We start from the raw sequence: 17,087 nt of genomic DNA, 5'->3' as shown, positions 1-17,087 counted from the left end.
CGAAACACGGGGCAAGGAGCAATGATTGGCGAAAATGGAACCTGTGGCAAGTTGCGGTGGGACATGGGGAATTGGACAAGAGCAAGGGAGGACTCCATCAAAGAGACACTCGTTGGAAGAAAAGAGTTGCCTGAGCTGCAGGAGAAAAGACGGTGTCAAATGGAGAGTGTGAGAGAGAGAGTGCGTGGGAAAGGAGGTCAAGACACAGCCCAGTTTTTGGAAGTTTGGCTTGGTCTGGGTCAGCCTCAGGCCCCACGATTGTTTCTTTTTTCTGAGCTTTAACTTTCGGAATGTATGATGTATGAAGTCAGCACTCCGCTTTTCTACCCTACGGGCCCTATGAAACCTAATTAATCGACAGCGCATGGTTATCAAAATGAACAAAAAATATTCATAGAAGTACATAAATACAGAAGATAAGCATGCACTCAGACGAGTGTCATTAGATAATGAACAAAATCAAACTCGTCTCTCATATACATAGAAAGCAGTCATTATATCAAGAAGAGGAAAATAAACAGGCCGTGACATCATAAGCTCTAAAAAGTAGACGGAGATGTTGGCATCGTCATGATCGTCATAAAAGTAACAGTGGTTAAGCAAGAAAAACGGGGTAAATTGGACGGCAAAAAAGAGAAGAGAAGAGAAGAAAAGAAAAGAAAAGAGACAAAGATAAAGATAAAAAAAAAATAAAAAAAAAGTCCGATCCCACTCCCATCGCAATTATCATTACCTGTTCGTGTTTCCAAACCGTATTGACCCATTATCCAACCATTCATCTTTGACCTTGACGCCCAAGTACTATGCCTTTTGTCACCCCAAAAGAAAATATAACCATTCTATTGTTTTCTCAATGATTTTTGTCCATCAGCAACAGTTGAAGTGAACTCATGGCGAGATATGATCGAGTGTGACGCCTCAAATCACATTGCTCATGTCCATGGTCGACGACGGAGCGATACTGTGAATGGATCTGGTGCCATCGAAGGACATTCGGTCACCACTGAGCATTCTGGTAACCTTCTTATCTTTAGGAGAACGTGCAACGAGTACTTGCGCCGGGCAAACAACTACTTCATCTTCGCCTTCACCTGCATCATTGCCCTTCTTCACTACCAAAGGGAACAGGACAACCCGTACCACGGCTTGTTGGGATTCCAGTTCCTCATTTGAAGTAGTTTCGCCGCTGCGCTCGTTCATAAGGGACGCATTGAAATAAACTTGCCGTGCAAGGTCACCATTGGTATCGTACTCAGGTTGTAGTGGGGGGAGCATGATGTATTCCGCCAGCTGCGTGCGCATTTCGATAGATAGGTTGACGGCAACCCGCAGTACCTTGCGCAGAGACTCTAGAAGCTGGGACTCTACATTGCTCGGCGGTGGGAGAAGACGGGACAGCGTCTCAAAGATCTCCAAGGCCACCGCTTCTGTATCGTTCTGACGCTGCCGGGAGAAAGCAGGCCGCTTTGAGAGAAGGCTTAGGGTAGTAGCCCTCCAACGATGAACTGCACCGCGCGGGCCTACCTCACCTAGCTGTTTTTCAAGAGACTTGAGCTTTTGTCGTTGTTCACGGTCCATGCCGAACAGGTAGCGAGTGAAAATGAATTCCCACACCATTGTCATCACCACCGACATAAATATATCGCGTCGACGAACCCGGTCGGAGAGATAGATATCGGCATCGGATCCATCGAGTATGGCATTTTCAAACCGGTCGGCAATCTTCTCGTCCTGAATATCGTCGAGCTTGCGACAGCGGCGTAGGTCAGAGTGCTTGGAGAAGCGTAGCACCCACTGTTGAACATGGCCACACAGCTTTTGGCACGCTGCATCAAAGTAGTCCTCATCTCTGAAAACTAACACGGTATCGTGCATGGATGCGGCGATCTGCTGTTGTAGTTCCTTCACTTTGTCCCGGGCGCCCTCTAAATCCTCTCGCAACCTGCGCAGCTCCATATTCTTCTGAGCCAGTGCCGCATCAATCTCCTGACGCACTCTATCTTGCATTTCGTTCGACAGCTGCTGATTCTGTAGGCGCAAATCGTCTAGCTCACGGTTTGATGACACCCGAATAGTTTGGATCTCGGCAGCATGGGCGACGGTAATGGTGGAGTTCGTGACAGTCAGCCGTTCGTTTTCTTCAGTCAACCGGGACACTTCTTTCTGAAGCCATTCTACTGAATTCTTAAGTTGTTCCACTTCAGCTTCCCTGTCTCGCAAGTCTGCAGCTCGCTCGTTGAGAGCATGGTCACTCTTGCGACGAGCAACACTTGCATTGCGCAGCTTGTCTTCAGCAGCTTCCCGCGCAGCAACAAGCAAGCGATTCTCCGAAACGAGTCGGTCGAGTCGAGTCTCAAGCTCTTGTAAGTGTTGCATGCTTCGACGGTGCCGGATGCTAGGCGGTCGGCTAGGCGACCGAGGCGAGTTCGGTATTTCCCCCCAGCTCTCCTAAGTAAATAAACGTGAGTGACTTAAAACCACAATGAGTAAAACTATGGGAACCAAGAATACTTACGTAAACATCAGTCATGGCTCGCATGGGCCGTTTGCCCTTATCGGTGACGGGGTCGTAGGAAGAGGAGGAAGCTATGTGCTCAATATTGAGGTCCGAAAGAGGGGGCTCGACAGGTGGTGGCTGGGGGCTGCACGATGATTGGCGGGCGCCTGTTTGTGCTTGGCTCGCCGCCCGCAAATCGCCGCCCGCGCTGCGATCCGTTCGTCGGAGTGACCGTTGCGAGTGTGCGCTGCGCACGCTTTTAATGCTACCCATACTGCTCGGTCTCAGGATGCCTCGTTCAGGTGTTTGGATGGCTTCCGCAGTCCATTCGCAGTCAATAGATCTCGCTGCACCATTCTTCCTGATGTGAAACTCTCCATCTCCATCTCTGTCAAGTGTAGGCCATGCCTGGCGCGCCAGAGCATTGTCTGTAAATTTCCTGACCGGTGTCTCGGGCCGCGGAAGCACATGTTCTGGCTTCATCTCCAGGCGGGGCGTTCCCTGGCCCTGGTTCATGGCTCCTATGGGGGTTGTTGTCCGATCAACTGGTTCGTGTTCTGCAATAGGTTGCAATGGAGTTCGGGAAGGGGAGATTGCGCCTCTGTCTACCCCAGAGGCTGAAGATGGCGGTGTGCTGTTTGGTTGTTCAGTTGATGCATCTTCTTCCGATGGCTTTGGCCGTGGGGAGGGGTCGCGCGATCTCTGGATGGACGGACTGCGGCCAAGTTTATAGAGAGACTCGGGACTTGCTTGCCGGTCTATACACATAGTATCCGATGAGGCGCTGATTAGTGTAGACGGTTGTTTGTGGATTGGAGTTGGCGCGTGTAATGGAATCTCCCGCGCAAGAGAATGCGTCTCAGCTGTTTCAGCTTTTGTATATCGAACATCCTTGGAGTCCTTGTAGCTTGCTTGAACTGAATGAGATACAACCGGCATGTGGATATCACGAATTATAGCCTCTCCTGGTAGGTCCTCTAGCATAGCAGTAGTTGACCGCTCTGAAGTCACAAGAGGATTCGCAATGTGGTCGCTGTTCTTACCGTCAGTGGTAGCGATGGGCGCTTCCGAGACCTGCGCTTGTTCATTGGTCTCATCCTCAGCCCCATCTTTTACTGACTCCGACGACTTGGTGGTGATAGGTCGCCGAAATGCCCCTCGTTCCAAGTTAGGAAATATACTGGCAATTTTGCTTTGCTTCTGGGAAACTGAGCCAGGTTCTCCCATCATCTGCTTTCCCGGGATAGAGCTTTCTGCATCGTCTAGGGCATGCTCTCGGGTCGCTTCTGAGACTGGCTCCGTACCGGGCTCCCCCGTTGACGGAGCAAATTGGTCAGCAACATACTCAGCTGGTTCGACGGTTGCTTCTGGCGTCGCAAGTTTCGCCTCAGAATCCTGTCCTTGCGGCCCCATAATTGCCTTCGCCTTTATGGCTTCAGCCGACTCGTCTGGTTATCTGGTTAGCCCTTCTGGAATAGCAAACTCATCGAAATCGGCAATACCTGGCTCAAATGGGGCCGCGCAAGCTTCAGGTGAAGATTGGGGAGTCTGTTCTGAAGCATCGACTCTTTCCTTCTCCCAATCTATCAAAGGCCATTCATCATCCTTTGCAGACTGTTCCGTTACCAATGTCTCTGAATGATAGCGGTCTTGGGAATGTTTCACGTTTGCCTCTCCACTGACACTTTCACTTTCTTCTGGCTCCTTGGCCCCTACGCTCAGGTTCTCTTCGTTCTGCTGCTTGTTGTCCCGAGATAATGTTCTGGAAGGGAAAATCTCTGCCCTGGTTGCTTCAGCCATTGGAAGCTCTGAATTCTCAGGATTTGCTTCGTGTAAAAGCAGGGCCCCACCAGCAGTCTTGGTATTTTCCCCTGATGCTTGCTCTGTTTGCTCAGGAACCTGCAACTCAGCCTCTTGCTTGAATTTCCCTTCCTCCTCCTTTGATACGGATCCGGGAACTGCAATTTCCTGTTGAGTTCGCTCTTCGGCTGTCTCAAAATTGCCTCCCTCGGAAGTCTGGCTGCTCAACTTTGGCTCGCCATCTGCGTCTTTGCCCTCTCCCTCCTGTAACTTATGCGTGGCTTGAGTCTGATTGGGAAACATCCTAGCTATGGGCGGACTTCTTTCTTCCGTTGTGGATACAGCCTCAAATGTCGGCTTCGATACGTCTGACTCGCTCTGTGGGCCTTGCACTCCTTGGCTCTGCATGGGCTTTTCTTCGGGCGCCAAACGGGATTCAGCGGCGCCAGCCATTTCCGTGGAGCCGACTGTTGGCTCAAGGACGCTTTCTGCATCTATCACTCTTTTAGACTCTGCAAGTGAAGGACCAGCGATTTCTATTGACGCTTCCTTGGCTTGCTTTTTCGCTTTCTTTTTCTGTTTTTTCGACGCTTTGCGGTTTAAAGGCTGTGTCACGATTTCCCCCTCTGTTCTAGCGACATACTTCAGTTCTTCGTGGCTCCACTGCTCAGGTGTAGGTTCAATACTGGCTTGCAGTTGCTCCTTCTCAGCTGATGGTTGATGTCCTGGACCTAAGGATTCCACAGGATCCACTATTGCCTTTTTGTTGGCTTCCGAAAGTTCAGCGGTTGCCTCTGTGCCAGCTGGTGTCTCTCTTGCCGCATCTGACCCAGCGGGTGTTTCCTTGTTCTCCCTGTTCTCCTCGCCAGAGGTAATTGGCAACAAGTCTCCGAGCTCTGTCTGTATCTCACTTGAAGCCCCATTAGCAGACTCTGACGTGTTAGTCACCTCTGCACTACTACATTGTGACTCAACTGTCAGTGGGTTTAAAACGAGATCAACTCCGTCCAATCTCGTTTCTCTGTGGCTCGCAGTTTCATATTCCTTTGCGTCACTTTCAAGGGCTGGTCCAGCGCTGCTTGCTTGCAATTCCGAATATTTGGCTTCGCGCGTGGCACGTTCAGGTGATGTCGTAGAGAGTCGATTAGACCCAGAAAAGGTATCTTCTAATACAGGATCTTCTGGTTCCCGCGCCTGACATAAATTCTCCCAAGGCGCTGTCGCTTCAAGTTTCTCCACGTCAAAAGTTGAGCCGTTGTTTGTCTCTTGCAGGTCTTCGGGAACCCCAGCCTCGGCAGGAGAGAGAGGAACTGCCTCTTCATTTGTTGCTTGCAGATCATCCATGGAAGTGCCTGTTACTTCAGCAGTAACCAGACGTGCTTCAGGCGCTGCTTCTTGACCTTTTTCTTCAAGCATCTCATCTGTCTGGGCTGGGATCGTATCTTGCTGGCTCATTAACTCGTCCGCCTTTGGCGTAAGCGCCTTGCCACTTTCGTCTGCTTCCGCTGCAAAGCCTTCAGCAGGCAGGCGCTCGAGGGAAACCCTATCTACCACGCTAGTTGCCTCCTGCTCGGTCTTTGACGCATGATCTTCTGTTCCTACCTCAATTTCCTCAGACAATGAGACTGGTTCGCTGGAGACAGCTACTTTTTCGGGTATGGTATTCTCAGGCACGGTTTGGGTGGGAGAGTCGAGGGGAGTGGCTTGCTGTTGATCTACCTGCGAAGATACCATGTGATCAGTCCAAAACAGATTCTTATCGTTCTCGCCGTGGGACTCGGTGCCGTGGGACTGATTTTCTTTACCGTCATCTTCAGCAGGTGGGGTTGCCGTATCAACCGAAGGGCCTGAGGGTTTCAATTCAGCGGAGGCCTGTGTTTCGGCTGCATCAAGCGTGATATCTTCAGTTGAAGTGGTGCTTGCATTTATCAAGGGACCTTGGGTCTTTTCGTCCAGTACAACTGAGGCAGCAACACTACCATCTAGGATTTTTGACTGGCGCTTTTTTTCCTTCTTTTTCGCTTTTTTTCTTTCTTTCGCCGACATAGCCGGTGCACCATCATTCTGAGGATCTTCCAGATGTTCCCTCGCCTGCTGTTCGGTTCTTTCCGACTCCTTCACCTCGTGAACAGTACTATCAGCTACTTCTTCGGTCTCAGCTCGCGTGCGTTCAGCAATACTCTCCGGCGTCAACGGCGGCACATCTTGACTGGAGATTTCGGATGGCTTGGCAGCATTATTCGGCTCGATTGACTCTTCGATAACTCCTGGAGCTGCAGTACGGTTATCCTCTTCAGTTTCAACGGATGCCCCTTCGATGCTTGGCTCAGACACAGCAGGTGCCTCGTTCTCAATGGATTCTTGGGTCTTGCGTTTCTTCTTCTTCTTGTCCTTCTTTGACTTGGAAGGGACGCTCTCTTGTTCAACCTCCTGGACTACCACAGTAGAATCCTGCACGGAGGTAGAGGGTGTTTCGGGTACAGACGCTTCCGGAGTGGACTCGACTTCGTGTTTCTCTGTAGTCTCTAGGGCGGTCAGAATACCTGTACCCTGCTGTACGTCTTGTTGCTCAGGGGATTCAATCGCTAGGGCGTCATCATTGGTATGTCCTTCAGGCTCAGGAACTGTAGGTTCGTTTTCTAGCTCTCTCGCCACTGAAGGCGTGGGATCAGGATTCAATGTGCTGGCTTGTGATTCGGCAACAGAATCCTTGTAGGGCTGAGTAACTTGTTCTTCGTTTGCTATGGCCCCCTTGTTGGACTCTGAACCATTCTCGCCATTTGCGACTGCAGGAACGTCCTTGTGTAGGTCTGCAGTTGTTTCTCCGGGCTGTACCTCATCGGCAGCAGTACTATCAGCATTTCCCTGACTTGTTTGAACGAGGGAGCTGGCTTCTGCCATTTGCTCATTTGCCTGCTCTGGAGGTTGGCTAGCCTCTTTAATATGGTGACTCGCTTCTGTTGCTTCTGTGGTTTCAGATGACTTCGTGGGAGCCTCCTGTTCATTGTGTGCAAAAGAAACAGACTTGCGCTTTTTCTTATCTTTCCTGGCCTTCTTCTTAGAGACTGATTCCTGGGTATCCGCCATAGATTCAGACTCTACAGGTCTTGTGAGGTCAGCCTGTTCCGGAGACTCAGTGCACTCATGCTCACTTGCTCCAGACTGTTGCGTAGGCTCCTCTGAGAAGGCGCGCTGTGGCTCTTCCGCACCATCCCCGGGGAGAGAAAGATGCGGTTTCCCGGAGATTTCAAGCGAGTCCGGACGTGCATCAGAAGGCTCTTGCGCAGTCTCTTCCAGAGCGGCCGCAGGCTGATCTTCCTCCAAAGAAATTGACTGTTGTTTCTTCTTTTTCTTTTTATCCTTCTTAGACTTCTTAGGAGTAGGAATCTCAGGCTCCCCTTCAACTGCGTCTTGTGGAATAACATCAACCAAGGGGACTCCAGCATCTCGAGCCTGGTCTGGAGCAGCTTTCTCATTTAGCGTTTCTTCCTGAGGTTGCTCAAGGGCCGTGTCTGCATTCACTTTTGGTGCAGCATTGAGCGTGGCATCCTCTACCTCAACTTGTTTTTCATTTGTGGGCTCTTGTTCAACTCCCATTATTTCAACCGTGTGCCTTCCATCAACATCAGTTCTTAATTGCTCTTCGTTCGCAGGGGCACCTTCCAAGTCGGATGGTGTATGATATGTATGATGTGTTTGGCCGAGTTCTACATTTTCTACTTCCGTTGCTAGAATACCAGCAATGTCTGTGGGCGCTTCTGTGGGCTCTTGCTGCGCAGGTTCTTGGGATTGCTCGTCCAAGCCTTCATCCAACGCCATGTTGGGCCCTGTATCTGTGACCGTTTCAACCCTAGGTTGTTCGCTCGCTAGCTCATCGATAAGCGTTGGTCCCTCGGTTGAAGCATCATATGCCTCAGGTTCTTTGACAGGGGCAGATTCTCCAACAGAATCTGGACCATGTTCCGAAGAAGCATTCCCTGGGTTTAGGTCAATAGCGGGGTCAAAAGCTGGTGATTCATCCAACAAAGCGGATCGGCGCTGCTTCTTTTTTTCTTTCTTGGCCTTCTTCTTTTGAGCAGCAGTTATCTCGGGTGCTGTTTCTGACGAAGCGGCGCCTTCCGCTAATTCGGTTACGTTGAAGGGTTGTTCGCTTTCCATTGTCTCCTCCAAAACTAGTTCTTGGCCTTCTGTGGTTTGGGGCTTTTCAGCAGCAAGAGGAATGTCTATTTTTAGACTTGCGACATCTGTGCTAGGTGTGGGTTCAGCAGCTGCTTCGTGAGCGTCGGATGCGGACTGCAAGCTTTGTTTCTTTTTCTTGTTTTTCTTGCTCTTCTTGCCTGTCGGTGTAGATTCCCCTGCTTCAGGTTCGAGATCAGGTACAGGATCGTCTGGGACACGCTCAAACATATGTGGCGTACCGTCATTAGGCTCAGCGGGGTACTCCACAGGTACACTGGGCTCATTTTCTGCTGCAGCATTAGCGTCCACGGCTTCAGTCGTCTCCGTCATATCGTTAGTCGCCGTAGCTTCCTGTGGTATTTGTTTGTCTTCCGTAGGATGAACCACCCCGCTTATTTCCGCCAGTGGGGTTTCGGCAGGAAGCCCCTCAGCGGAGAGTGGAGGTTGGGTCTCCGCATCGGCCACAGCTTGAGAATCGGAAGATATGGATTTGCGATTTTTCTTTTTCTTTTTGCCCTTCTTCGTTGACTGTCCTTCTGAAGCTTCCTCTAACCCGGCTTTCTGCGCCATCTCCGCGATATCAGCATCTTGGGACTCAATTCGTGTATCTGCAGTGGCGCCTGGTGTCCTTTCAGGCGAAACGTCCATAGCGCCCTCGTGTTCGTTGCCCGGGGTTTCCTCGGACTGCCTTGCTTCCGGTTCTTCTTTGGGGGGCACAGCAGGGTCGTCTTCCACTTGTGGCGTGGCTCCTTCACTAGAAGGCACATTAGGTGGAACATCATTTGTCCCTTTATCCTCAGGCGGCACCGTAATACCATCGCGCTTGCTTTTCTTTTTGTTCTTCTTGCTGCTTCGTCGCGACAAGGAAGTTTCAGTTTGCGCGTCGGTAACGTCGGTATCTTGACATTTTGTACCAGCCTCAGCAACTTCAGCCGCCGACTCGGGAGAAGATGTTGGTTGAACAGGCGCAGCATTGCCCTGCATCTGGTCTTGTTCTGACGATATCTTTCCGGAGCCCGGTTCCATTGATGCTTTGGCCTCTTCTGTCGTGGTAGTTTGCCCACTTTCGAGTTGTGATGGTCCGGATTCAGATTCGACCGGAGCAGGGTCAACGGTACTCGCTTCGGGGATTAGCCCCTCCTGCAAATCTGCCGCAGGACTTTTGTGACCTCCAAGGACACTCAGAGAAGTAGCTTCCGTAGGCGGCTCTAGCACTACAGTGCTAGGTTCAGAAACAACCCGAGGAGCGTCGTCTTGAGCGGAGGCACTGTGTTCTGTTGAGTCTTGTGGTACTGACTGGCGGTATTCTTTACTTTGTTCATCAAGCTCCTCTGCGTGCTCAAAGGACTTTTCAGGCAGTACAACATCCTGTCCGCTGAACTCCAGGCTTTCAGCTCCCTCCATTATACCTTGCATGGGATGTTCAGAGGTGGAGATAGTTTCTTCCTTTGAAGGCACCAAGTCTTCTTCCACAGGCTGGTAATCACCAATGACAGATTTTGAAGGCTTTTCACCTGCCTGCACACTAGCCTCTGGTTCCGTCTTGCTAGCCATCACAAACTCCACGCCACCAAGCTCTTTGACGCTCTCATTTACATCAGATCTCTTGCTCTCCTTGTCACTCTCCAAACTGTTGGTAGGGGTATCTGTATTCGCAGCTGCTTCTCTCTCGGTAGACCCTTGTTTCGCATCGAAATCCTGCATTTTATCCGATTCAAAGCTTTCCCGGTGAGCATCCCCTTCCGCCTTAGGTATCACCTGCTCGGGTACAAGAACGTCTGGAATGGTGAGAGCATCTTCAACTTTGGATAACCCTTGCACAGGAGCCGTCGCAACCTCGGGTGCCTGCGTTTCCTGAACCGCGTCTGTCTCCAAGGCCTCTGGGTTGGGTTTCTGTTCAGTTATTGAAGTGTCTGCAGCTAGGGGAGCATCTTCTGACAGCAGTATCTCCAAAGGAGGCTCCTGCTTAGATAGATTCACGGGGGCCGCTAGGTCAACGATGCTTTGTGGGTTTTCAGATTGGACAGTAGGTTCCCACTCCGAGAGCGGGCGTCCCTCAATTGCCTGCATACCCGCTTCTTCCCCAGCTTTGAGGTCACTCGCAATAACCTCGTTTTCAGCTGCAAGTGCGTCTTCAGTTCTGGTAATATTCACAACAGGCTCAGGCTCAGAAACAGGCATATCCACAGATACTTGTACATTTGCTGCCTCGTCTGGCTTTAAGAGGTCTGTGGCGGACTCTACATCAGCTCCTGTGGATTTCTCGATGCTTTCTGGTGGAGAAATCTGTTCACTCGGGGTTTCTCCTTCAGCCATTGCCCCATCCTTTTTCTCAACATCTTCAGGGGATGAAGGGGCTGCACGAGCTATGGCTGCAGTATCTTGTGGCTCCTGATCATGTAGATCCACACTCTTGGTTTTTTTCTTTTTAGCTTTCTTCTTCTTCTTCGATGAACTTGGAGAAGTAGCATCAACTGTTAGTTCTTCAGCAATGGGTGCTTGGACTGCTTCGTTGGCAGCCTTGTCTATACTCCCCGTTATTGGCTTGGCTGATCCTGTGACTGTTGCTCCATCAGCAATCTCTGCTTCTTCGCCTTCAACAGAAAGAATCTTGGCAGAAGTGAGGTTAGAATTAGACTCAGTTTTAGCCTCAGCATTTCCCAATGACTCGTTATCCTCTGTTGCAGGCTTTTGTGGCTCGGATTGCACTCCAGGGGGTGCCTCTTGTGGTTGCGCTTTCTCATATACTGTAGCACTGATTCCCGGCTTTGCCTCGTCAGTAATTTGAGATTGTAGCGGTTCGGCAGACAATGCGCGTTCCTCTTCAGCAGGTAGCACAGAGTCTGCAATTGCCACGTTGACAATGTCGACAGGGGTGGTAGCTGCCTGTTCTAGATCCTCTCTAACTTTTTCTACTGTCTCGATCGTTGGGACTTGGACAGCTGGACGCACAGGAATAGCCTCATCTGGCAGACCCTGGGAAGTTGGTTCATGAGACATTAGAGCATCGCCTGACTCAATATTACCCCGGGTGGCTTTTGTGGGGGCTTTCTCGTCAGATGGCTGAAGATCCCGTAGATCAATATCGAGTACCTTCATAATAGGCGTGTCGACATCTGCGGATGGAGTATCGTTCCCGGTCCTTGGCGTTGCAAAGTCGGGAGCTGTCAGCTCTCTAGTCAGATTTTCTTCAGCAGCGTCTGAAGCACGAAGTTGTTCACTTTCAGGAGTAGAGGGTCGGGACACAGGTAGAGATGGAAGGCTGTCCAGGTTGCGCTCCAGCCTGCCATCGTCTTTTACGCCGACTGCAGAGCCCTCGGCAGAAGGAAGAAGCCCCATTGTTGGAGAAGGAGGCAGCTCTGCATAAGTGCACGGATCCTGGAGAAGCTCAGAGGGCGAATGGAACTCGTACTTGGGCTTATCCTTCCGAGGTGGCTGATAGGCATTTATTTGTCCAAAGCTTGCGGCAGTAGGTGTTACTTCTTGGGAACCAAGCACTCCGTGTTGAGAATCAGAAGGCATATCAACGTCAACATGCCGCTGGTCTCTATGAATACTGGGGCTCAAATCTATCTTTTCCCAGTTCTTCTCATCCTGCAGAGATACGAGATTCTCAGCGGATGCATTTGCAGATGATGTCTTACTTGACGGTAGGGAAGGTAACGGTTCCTCAGGTTGAGCTTCCGTTTTGCTACCGTGGTGCTCGACAAGCCACAGAGGTCGCATCTCTCGTGAGGATATAAATTCACCGGAAGCTGGACGCCGAGAACGCCCTGTTGGAGAGTCCGGAGATGGTGCTACGATTGAACTGACTGAAGGCGACCGATGGGCTCGTGGTGATGTTGGTGGGGGTCGACGAAAGTGCAAAGGGACGGCGGTAGGAGACTCTGTCGGTCGAACTCCGGACGACCGCCGTGACTGCTGACCCTGGACCTCTTCGTGTGGGGATGTCGAACGACTTCTTGGCCGCTGTTCGAAAACATCTAGTCCCAACTCTGTGAGGTCTGCATCCATCGAGGTCAAACGCCCCGAAGCACCTTCATGGTCATCATCGCCTACCTGGTAAGGCATTTCGGGGCTTCCAGCTAAAAAAGACGGCTGAACGTCTCCGTCTTGCGATATTGTCCGGTCCTGCGTACAAAGAAAAGGAAAAGAAAATGTTTAGTACATGTGTTATACACTTTGCTTAAGATCGAATATAGGAATAAACTGGGTAAATCACAGTTTACGAACAACAAAAACAACTAGAACCATACCTTCTCACGTTCTGTTGTTTTACCCAAGTCCGCTAGTTCTCCGTACCTTTGTCGCCGCTTTTCCTCCCTTCGTTGTCGTCGAGACTCCCCAGAACGTGGCCCAACTTCGGATTGGACCTCGCGAGATGGATAGCTATCGGATGATAGCTGTCGGCTTGCTACCGGCTCAGAGACTTTAGAACCGAATATATTACTGAATAGACCACCTGTCCTCTTTTCTTTTGCCTGCTCATCCGTAGTTCTGCTGCGATCACCAGTCTCCTCAACTCTGGCTGAGGAAGATGTCACTGAGACGGTGTCATCGAAAGCATCGCTATCCCGCGTGGAATATCTTTTCTTTCGCTTCTTCTTCTCGATAGTAGAACCCTCTTCAACGGCAGGTGGACTAGCTCTACTAGGGATGTCGGATTCGCGACTGTCTTTGCAGTAACTAACTTCCTCAGTCGGTGCCTCACTATGTCTAGGTATAGCAGCTGAGGTAATTGAGCTTGAATCATCCTGAGCTGACTCTTGTGTATCTCCACGCGGCTCCCGCTGGCTGGATGACTCCTCTAGCTCGAATCCACCAGGCATGTGTAAAACTTCCTCTGCAGGCGACTCGGGTCCAGAACGCTTGTCTCGAAAGACCAACATTTGCCCGCTCTCATTCGGTTCCTCCACAGCCCTCCTGGGAAGTTCACCTACCTCAGGTGCTTGCTCTCCAGTGAGCTGCTGAATCACTTCTTGTGCAATTGATGATGGAGGTTGATCATCATAAAACGTTCTAACACCGTCCCTCATCGACGCTGGCTCAGAGTAAGCTGGTCCGTTTTCGACGAATTTTCCTAAGATTGGCTGCTTCTCTCCATCATCGGGTGTTACCTCCTCACCAACATAGCCACGAGCTCCTGACGGAGAGGCGAGGTTTTCCCTGATGTCCGACACAACGGAGGGACCAAAACCTGCGGCTGCAGCAACTGCAGCGGCTGTTGCCGCGACTTCAATATCAGTATCATACTCACTTGTGTCGCCTTTGGACAGATCGGTTTGAATGGCGGGAATTTCTTGGGTGGGTTCACTACCAGTCTGCTTTTCCTGTCCACGGTCTGCCATAATTTCGTGATCGGCGGAGTCAAGTTCAGAGGATGTAGATGGGACTTCATATTCGCGTGTCTCATCCTTACCCCAAGATATGCGGGAGCCTGTTGTTGATCGCCTTGATATCCTCTCATCTTCAGGGGCCTCTGGTGGCGATGGAATCGGAGAGGCAATATCTCTTACGGAGCCATTCTGACTTTGAGGAGGCGTGGGCTCAACCACCTTGAGCTCTGGAACTGGCCATGGTAGACCACGATATTCTGGGCGGGGCTCCTCCGCTGGCTTACTTTTTTGACTTGCAGGTTCCACTTCTATGATAGTTGGTATTGAAGCGGGTTCGCGACGCATGTATGTATCAGGGCTATACCGCAACTCTTCGGGTGCGAAGAATTGTGCATAATCATGATGGACTGGCTTCTTGCGAGGAATGTCACTGAATACTGAAGTCTTGATATGTTCTTGTTCAGGGTTCGGGTTCGGGCGCTGGTCAACATCATTGTAGGCACGGTCAGGCATGGGAAGGCCGGACGATATCTCAGAACCTGGCACGCGGCGTCTTTCTGCGCGCCGCTTCTCTGAGCGTTCGTAATGACGCCTCTGGCTGGATTCGGAGGAGCCACCGTTGGAGCCTTGACCGGAAAGCACACTGGCTGCAGTTATACCTCCGATCGCGCCTACTGTTGCTAGCTCAATCGTTGATGCTGGGCCGCTCTCCCCTCGAGGCTCTCGTCTGTATTGTTCCTGGGAGCCATGATCAGAATCCTGGTACCCCTCATAAGAGCGTCTTGAACTGTTTTTATCCTCCTGCGCCGCAATCTCACTCTCCCTGTCAATGAGTTGAACTCCTTGGGGCCCACAATCACGCTTTATACGCTCAAGATGGTCTGCTCGTCGCTCCTTCTCTACTTGCTCTTTAGTAAGGTCAAACTGTACGGAACCCTGGTCTTTCATGGTAGAACGACGCTTCACACTAGACACCGATGCACCCTCCAAAGACTCCGTATGAAACACAGGCGATGAGTCACTTCGTCGAGGGGGGCGGGTAACTTTTGATGGCATATCGACGGAATCATGGTAAACGGGGGTTTCATGCTCCCAAAGGCCAACTCGTGAACCTTGGGCATGATAGTCATAGTGTGCAAATGTATTGGCAAACGGGGGAGGACGAGATGGTGTAGTGTAGGCATGGATAGTCTCTCCTTGCGTAGTATAGACAGCCTGAGAGACTGGTGTCACCGGTTGGGGTTGTTGAAGAGGGATGGGTCCTGGGCGAATCAATGCCGGCTGTGAAGGAAAAGGCGATACGTTGATAGCGTCAAAGCGCGAAGGATCACTAGTGGGCACTGGGGCCACGTGTTGAAGATTCCCAGCACTGCTTCCGGCGTCCTCACTGGTACGTCTCCCTCGCTTGTTATAGTCATGGGCTAATGCGGCCGTTCCCAATGCTCCCGCTGCTACAGCAGCATTAAAAGGGAAACGACTATCCGATACGTTGGACCTTGTTCTCTTCTGCTTTTTGCCTTTCTTGTTGCCCCATCTCCAACCCCACAATGATGTACCGGAATCAGAAGACGGTGAGGCATTACTACCATAAAGTCCACTGCCTCCGAAGGCAAGTGCTGAACTAACACTGGATGACGATTGATCCCCTGAGTCCACGTCCTCCCAAGCATCGTCAGTAGTGGCAGACGACGGATAGCCCAAACGAGCGGATGTAGGTTCCTTTCTCGCGAGAATCTCGCCTGTCCGTCGACTGCGACGGTCAGTTGAAGCAACTATTGCAGTTGCTGTCGCTCCTAATCCTAGCAATGCCGCATCCACGTTGTCCTGGTCCTTCTTCTTGCTTCGCTTTTTAGACTTCCGTAATGATCTTTTGGCATAGCCATTTCCGAATGCCAAATCAGCATCTAGGGAGGATGATGACGAATTGTTGAACGAAAATATACTTCTGCGCTTTTTAGCCTGCCGCTTTCTGCGATTCTCAGAAGAGGCGGTGAAAAATGAGCTCAAGCCACCACCCACAGATTTCCTGGCTGGTCTAGAGATATCTACAAAGGATGATTCAGAAGATGATGGTTTCCGATTTTTGGCCTTCCGCGGTGACCGGCTACAGCTGTTGCTGCGGTGATGGCGTGGCTGACTTTCAGAGTCGCCCACTGGTTCAATTGCAGCTTCCAAAGCTGCATCTCGGACTGCAAAATGCTTCTTCGATCTTGACGACGATCGGGACCTAGAGTGGGGCAGCTGTCGAGATTCGTAGTCTCGCAGGTCTTCATGGGAGCGGCGGTGTGAGCGCCTATAGATGCCACGAGATGTGTGACTCCGCTTCTCGAGCGTTGATAGGTTTTCAGTATCAGATGCCGAGCTTGCAGCTCGGCCAGACCGAACACTATAGGTATCCTCGAAGTCTCTGTTCTTAAAGGCCGATTTTATAGCGTACCCAGCAAGCATCCCAGGTAGCCAGGAGCTTGTGGAGGTTTTCTTGCGACGTCGACCTTCGTCCTCTGAAGAACTGTTATGATTAGTTTTGTGCACTCGTGAGCCATTGCTATAGCGATCACTAGAGCGACGGCGGGGTCTATAATAATGTTTTCGAGGTGCGTCGCGCGAGGAGGTGCCCGGTTCAAAACAGTGCTTGCAAACACCAATGGTTTCAGTGTAATCCTCGAACATACCAACACCTTCTGCGTCACGCCAAAAATCAAGGAACTTATCCAGAGGGCCCCGTTGGCGTTGCTGGAATGCCAAACCCCCGGGCTGAAATGGCGCTCCGTGGTAGAGGGCTGCATGATGAGGATGCGACGGGTGGGCAGCGTACGCTGTCTCCCCAGCACCAGCAGTATAGATGGGTGGTGCATTCAGCTGACCCGGGTACGTAGATGGACCAGCGTGTCCCACACTGTACGGGGAAGCGTCCTCGTAATTCTGATTGCCGGGTTGAGAGGAATGTTCTACGTTCACGGATGATTGATGATGGTGGCCCATCATATAGCTTGCTGCCGCACCTGCTGCTGCTGCGCCAACTAATGTCCCTACACCATGAGTATCGGGCGGTTTGGACGGGTTTATACCAGTAGGCGGGACAAATGTAGGCGTCAACGACTCGACTAGCAATGGAGAGGGCCCAGAGCCAATATCTTGAGGGCTGCCTTCGTCATGCGCAGTAGCGGCTGCAACAGGCCCCGAGACTCCTTCAGTTTGTATAGTTGGTCTGGGAGGTTTGGGTGTCGGTCCTGAAGGTGGTTTACTTGATTGGTCGGGTGCTTGTGTCTCTGGGT

The 17,087-nt window shown here is 51.2% G+C and overlaps 1 protein-coding gene across 1 annotated transcript; it reads right to left on the bottom strand.

Moving 5' to 3' along the window:
• Positions 1 to 918: 918 nt before the first annotated feature.
• lah (involucrin repeat protein) lies at positions 919 to 14,760 on the bottom strand (the record flags this gene model as incomplete). Its single annotated transcript, XM_022534195.1, has 8 exons — positions 919 to 2,448; positions 2,516 to 3,018; positions 3,541 to 3,945; positions 4,000 to 12,070; positions 12,121 to 12,167; positions 12,290 to 12,445; positions 12,779 to 12,865; positions 12,927 to 14,760. The coding sequence occupies 8 exons, from the start codon at positions 14,758 to 14,760 to the stop codon at positions 919 to 921; spliced, it is 12,633 nt and encodes a 4,210-aa protein (XP_022388690.1).
• Between the last annotated feature and the right edge of the window lie 2,327 nt (positions 14,761 to 17,087).

This window comes from Aspergillus bombycis (assembly GCF_001792695.1).
Source record: "Aspergillus bombycis strain NRRL26010 chromosome Unknown contig00048, whole genome shotgun sequence".
Classification (NCBI taxonomy): domain Eukaryota; kingdom Fungi; phylum Ascomycota; class Eurotiomycetes; order Eurotiales; family Aspergillaceae; genus Aspergillus; species Aspergillus bombycis.
This window is presented reverse-complemented; position numbering and strand designations above follow the sequence as displayed.